Source organism: Nestor notabilis, unplaced genomic scaffold (assembly GCF_000696875.1).
Source record: "Nestor notabilis isolate BGI_N333 unplaced genomic scaffold, ASM69687v1 scaffold34167, whole genome shotgun sequence".
In the NCBI taxonomy this organism is placed as follows: Eukaryota; Metazoa; Chordata; class Aves; order Psittaciformes; family Psittacidae; genus Nestor; species Nestor notabilis.
Window position 1 is genome coordinate 27612 of NW_009936612.1, and position 6000 is coordinate 33611.

Sequence of the window (6000 nt, forward strand, 5' to 3'; positions counted from 1 at the left end):
TTAAAGATGCTCAGTGCATGGAGGGACCAACTTTCCTGGAGACCTCTTCCTTATCGCCTCTCTGCTGTAGTGTTTCCTGCATCAATAACTTAAATAGTGTAAAGTTGAGGTGAGCCTGAAATCACAGACAGTAATTAAAGGGGACAGAGGACCACAGGTGAAAGGAAAAAGAGTCCAGGAAAAGGGGAAGGAAACAGACAAAACCAGGCTGGTCTGTGGAGCATACCAGAAGTACCTGAGTGCTCTCCCTGTGAGGAAGATGGGTAGGATCTGTACAGAAGCATAATTGCACCTGAACTGCAGATCAGGGCAGCTGGATGGCTCTGGGGGCTCTGTGCTGGCTCTAGTCACAGGCAGGCCTGGGGAAAGGTTGCAAAGGCAGAGTCCTTTCACTGTAGCCACCTTGGCTAGCTGGTGGGGAGGACTCCAGAGTTCAAATCAGATTTGTACACACTTGTCAGGGCTGAGCCTGCTGCTTGAACAGAGGGCACCCTGGGCTCTGGGAAAGCACCGCTTCCAGTGCATTGATTCTAAAAGCGGTGCATGCTTAGAGGCATGTTTGTCCTGCTGGTGGTGTCTGTCTGTCCTTCAGTTTATCCTGCAGCTACAGGACAAAAGGGTGATTGAAGAGGACCACGGGGCTTGTGTCACTCTGATGTTGGTTAAAACAGGGCCCCCAGGCTGTGGCAGCAGCATGGGTTTTCTGAGCAGGCAAGTGTGTGTAAGTGTTCTCTTTCTGGTTCCAGGACAATGCATCTTTTCGTGGTGTGTCTCTTCAGTGTCTGGGGTCTGGCTGCCCCTGAGCACTACGTTGTGGAAGACATCTGCACCGCAAAGCCACGCGACATCCCAGTGAACCCCATCTGCATCTACCGCAACCCGGAGAAGAAGCCCCAGGAGAGTGAGGGGCAAGAGCCAGGGAAGGGCAAGCTCCCAGAGTCTACTAACCCTCGGGTCTGGGAGCTTTCAAAAGCCAACTCACGCTTTGCTGTTGTCTTCTACAAGTACCTGGCTGACTCCAAGGACAATGGGGAAAACATCTTCATGTCACCCCTCAGCATTTCTACAGCCTTTGCCATGACCAAGCTTGGAGCTTGTGGTAGCACCCTCCAGCAGCTCATGGAAGTCAGTGGCATTTCCTCAGCTTTTTTCTGTAGCTGTCACCAGGGACTGAAAGACAGCAAATGTGATAGTGGCTGACTGCTGCCAAAGGGCTCTCTGGGTCAGCATGGCTTCCTGGCTTGGGAAGGGAGACCTTTATTTAAACAAGCCCCTGGGAAGGATATACACAGGCTGCTTGTCTCTGAATTGTCTTAGATCCCAGCTCTTTTCTCTGATTCCCTAAGTGGATCCCACATTCAGGATAGCTTTCTTGGGTCTGAGAGATTAGCTTCGTCTGGAGGAAAGGAAGCCCATTTGGGAGATGAGGGAAGGGAATGAGAAAGGTTTGTTTCTTGCAGATCGGGCAAGGATGTTAGCTGAGCAGGTAGCTAAGCCTGTTCTTCAAAAAGCAGGAAAAGCTGAAATACCAAGTCCCATTGGGAAAGGCTCTTTTTCACGTTTGCTTTCTCCTTTGGGACAAAAAAAAGACACATGGCACACTTGCAGTCCACCTGGCTTCTAGGGCTCTGTCACCCTGTGGGAGCACAGGAACATCAATTACTTATTGAGAGCCTCCTTGTAGTAAGCATAAGAGCAGTCTGAGCACTCACCTGGAACTTAACAGCTTCTGTCTTCTTGTGTGGGGTGGTATTAGAGCAGCATAGTAAGGGCCTGAGCTTCCCAGGCAGGGGCTCCTAAACTCAGAGAGGGGAACTCTGGTCCTGGACTGAGTTAATCTTGAGTTCTAGCTCTTCCGTGGGACCAGGTAACTCCTTGCCTGTCCAAGCACCCTTCTCACTGTCAGACCTGCTCGCCTGACAACTGCAGGTGCACTTTTCTGCCATGTGGGGTTTGATACTGCCCATACCTTCCTCACAGACAGGAGCCCAGAGGGGCCTTTCTCCCTGCAACAGGAGGTGTGAATCAAACTGCCCCACTTGTCCCCACTGCTGCTCTCTTTACAGATTCTGCCTCTGGAGTAAGTAATGCTGGGGTCTCCTCCCATTATCGACACAGTCTGGGCAGAGCAGAGCATCTCCAAAATCGTCACTTATGCCTTCTCCTCTGGGCAGCTCTTCTCACCAGAAGGGGACCCTTCTCTCACTGAGCCACCTAGGATGCAGATCCCCCCTTTTCCCCACAAAAGGGCCAGTAATACCACCTTTGCTTCACAGGAAATGGTGCCAGAGATCCTGGATTTTCACGTGGAGTAACATGTGCGATTTTCTGTGCCTTAAAGCCCTGAGGTTGGATAGTAGTAGACAAATCATAACTGTCCTTCCAGCTGGCAGCTAGGAGCAGATAAGAAAAAATTTGTTGTGCTGCAGAAATCTACCCTCAGAACGATTGCTACATATTCCCATTCCCAGCAAAAATAGGTAAGATGTACCAGAGTTACTCAACAGGCCATGAGAATTGCTCCTCCTGGGGAGGAGCAGCCTTTGACATCATCGCAGGAGGGTTTAGGACAAACCCTGTGAGTCCTCCTGTGACCTCCACTGATCTGAGAGCTGATTCCAGGCCCCAAGAGCACAATCCTCATCTCATGTGAGGCTCCCTGGGGTGTGCTAGGAAGTTTGTGAACACTGTGTATAAACTATGTTAATTTTAACGTTACCAGGGGAAGCCTAGTGGTTCATATGCAAAGCTAGAATCTGTTCCTTGACAGGGGTCAGAATGCACAGAGAAAAACATCACCAAGACCTTAGTGTGTCTTCTGCACAACCACCTAAAGGATCTAGCTAAGCCATGCCCACACTTACATAGACGTGCACAAAACGATGCATTTTCCCCTGACAGCTGGGACAATGAAAGTGGATGGGGAATAGAGGCGGAGAGAGAGGCAGATCCAGGCAGGTGCCCTGCCAAAAGCTCTAGGGAAGGAACTTCAGTGAGCACGAGCTGGAGTCTTCTCTTGGGTAAGAAGCTGAGTCAAAGACAGTCAGAAGCTGGGACCAGTCAAAAGCAGAGTATGGATGGAGAGCAAGGCAGACAGTTAGAAGGAGGAGCAGTAGTACTTCTGCATGCTGAGCAGTGTTTAATTCTCCATTTTGGACTCTCCAAAACTAGAGCTTGGGCTGGTGATTCGTTGGTCTTATGTAGATTTGGATTCCAAATTAATAATGGGAGAGTGAAGCTCTGAGGGCCTGCAAATTTATTGGCTCCATGATTTAGGCTATTGAGCAGCAGGCAAAGGCTGCATCACCACTTGCTGTGGGGTCCAGGAGCTATGTGAATGTAAGAGCCTGCATATGGATTCCTTCTTGTTGTTTGACCCCTCCAGGTTTTCCGATTTGACACCATTTCAGAAAAGACATCTGATCAGATCCACTTCTTCTTTGCCAAGCTGAACTGCCGGCTTTACAAGAAAGCCAACAAATCCTCAGAGCTGGTATCAGCCAACCGCCTCTTTGGGGAGAAATCTTTGGTCTTTAATGAGACTTACCAGAACATTAGTGAAATAGTTTATGGAGCGAAACTCTGGCCCTTGAACTTCAAAGTGAGTTTGAACCACTTGGGATTTTTTTGTTTGTTTCCTTCCCCCCATCCTGCTTTTCCTGCATCCCTATCTTTTGACCACAGGAAGTGCCCTGCTCTAGGTGTGAAGGCAGGTGGGAGTATGGGAGGCAGCTCCTCCTGTCCCAGTCACTTCCCCCAGACTGACCACAATCACTTCCCCACTCTTCACTCCTAAACACTGCAGCAGCATGCTGGGAGCTCCCTGAGCACACTCCCTGTTAATCTGACTCCTGCAGAAGGGATACAAAGAAGTGTTTAAAACCCTTGACTTAACCTTTCTTGGTCTCTTCCTTCAGGAGAAGCCAGAACTTTCCAGGAAGATCATTAATGAGTGGGTGGCTAATAAGACAGAGAAGCGCATTACAGAAGTGATCCCAGAAGGAGGTATTGATGATCTCACTGTCTTGGTCCTGGTCAACACCATTTATTTTAAGGTATGGCTAACAAAACTGGGGGAACAGCCCACTTCCCAGGGGGAAAAGTGATGCTTATGTTTTTCCCTCCCATCTCCCTTTTAGGGGCACTGGAAATCGCAATTCCCAGCTCCAAACACAAAACTGGATTTATTTCATAAAGCCAATGGTGAGACCTGCAAAGTCCCGATTATGTACCAAGAGTCCAAATTCCACTACACATCCATCCACCAGGACAAAGTCCAGGTGCTGGAACTGCCTTACAAGGGGGATGATATCACGATGATGCTGGTCCTGCCCAATGCTGGGACACCGCTGGTGGAGGTGGAGCGAGACCTGACATCGGAGAAGCTGCAGGACTGGATAGACTCCATGATGGAGGTGTCTCTCTCTGTCTACCTCCCTCGTTTCCGTGTTGAGGACAGCTTCAGTGTCAAGGAGAAGCTGAGAAAAATGGGTCTGGAAGATCTCTTCAGTCCAGAAAATGCCAGACTCCCAGGTCAGATGTGGTGGAGGGTGGAGGTGGGGGGTAACTGTTCCTCCACAAGTGCCAGGGCAGTAGGTACAGCAGCACATGAGGAATGAGAATATAAAAGCATTTAGATGTTGCTGCATTCAATGATGGACTCTATGGTCAAGGCCCATCAAGGACACACAGTCCTGCTCTGCACTAAGGATGTGGGAGTGAAGCAATCAATTGCAGCTGGTGGAGAGTGTTTTTGTTTTAGGGCAGACATACCTTCTGCTTGAACACGGGCGATGAAGGATGGAAGTGTGTTGTGTCTTGAGCTGTTGTCTAAAAACATAGTTTTAACTGTCTCCATTTTGTATTTCAGGTATAATTGCAGAGGGCCGTACAGACTTGTATGTGTCAGAGGCTTTCCATAAAGCCTTCCTCGAGGTAAGCCTTGTTTGGTTTTGGGGGTGTCTTTCTCCTTGTTTTTAAAAACATGAAGCATTAAAATGAAAAATAGTTCTGAACCCATGCTGTTTACTTCCTCACTTATCTGGGGCTGTGGGGAGAGGTGGGAGCTGGGCACGCACCTTCTGTGGGAAGGAGGGTGAGCTCTCAACATACTGCATAATGCCCATATTTTAATCCCATTTTCTCTTCTGGTTGGTAGGTGAATGAAGAAGGCAGCGAAGCATCAGCTGCTACAGCTGTCACCGTCTCTGGCCGTTCCTTCCCCATGAACAGAATAATCTTCAATGTCAACAGGCCCTTCCTCCTTTTCATCCGGGAAGCTGCCCTCAACACTGTTATCTTCATGGGCAGAATATCTGATCCTTGCTCCTAAAGGGTCTGTCAGGGCCTCGCTTTTCCCTCCTCTGCCTCTGGAAAAGGGGCAGTAGGGTATTGCCACAAAGCCTGGGCTGCTCCTAGGGTGGTTGGTCTTACCATTTGGTGCAAGCTGCAAGGAGGGACTGTACCCAGGTGGGCTGTTACTGCTCCTCCTTGCTGTGTCAGGGGAGGGGCTCACCTGCTCCATCCTTCATTCAAAGGGGAACAGCATTTTTTCCCACACCAGTATTTTAGTGGCACCCAAACCCAAGTCCAGCATTGTTGTCATTCTTATATCCAACCCTCCTCCTCCCTTTCAGGCCTCAAACTGTAACTCTGATCCCCTGGTTCATTAAAAACCTATAGATCTGTATGTAACAAACTGATCTCTGAATGGACAGTTTTCACTAGGTCACTTCCTAGACTTATTTAAACTTTTTCAACAAATGGGCCCTTTCCTGCTCTCTGCGGACCCAACAGAACAACCCCACACTGCAGAGGTCTGTGGAAGAGCAGCAGCTGAATGGCATGTGCTGGCTGAGCCAGAAACGTCAGCAGAGATGTTTCCACAGCTCTGCATGGAGCAGCTGGTAGGTGGAAGAGCTGCCAAACACCAAAGCCCTACTTGTCAACAGCTCTGGCACGTCCAACATGTCCAAGTGCTGAGCAGTCACTAGTGAAAGC

General features: G+C 49.3%; 1 protein-coding gene across 1 annotated transcript; it reads left to right on the forward strand.

Moving 5' to 3' along the window:
- The first annotated feature begins 750 nt into the window (after positions 1-750).
- On the forward strand, positions 751-5694 carry SERPINC1 (serpin peptidase inhibitor, clade C (antithrombin), member 1). Its single transcript, XM_010018418.1, has 6 exons — positions 751-1125; positions 3386-3601; positions 3918-4055; positions 4140-4533; positions 4871-4935; positions 5159-5694. Exons 1-6 carry the CDS (start codon positions 751-753, stop codon positions 5330-5332), a joined length of 1362 nt encoding a protein of 453 aa, XP_010016720.1. The 3' UTR covers positions 5333-5694.
- Positions 5695-6000: the final 306 nt, after the last annotated feature.

Excerpts from the sequence above, each read along its gene's own strand:
- SERPINC1 (XM_010018418.1), top strand. The coding sequence starts at position 751 with ATGCATCTTTTCGTGGTGTGTCTCTTCAGTGTCTGGGGTCTGGCTGCC. Across the intron at positions 4,056-4,139 it reads TCAACACCATTTATTTTAAG|GGGCACTGGAAATCGCAATT; the intron begins GTATGGCTAACA and ends TCTCCCTTTTAG. Across the intron at positions 4,936-5,158 it reads TCCATAAAGCCTTCCTCGAG|GTGAATGAAGAAGGCAGCGA; the intron begins GTAAGCCTTGTT and ends TCTGGTTGGTAG.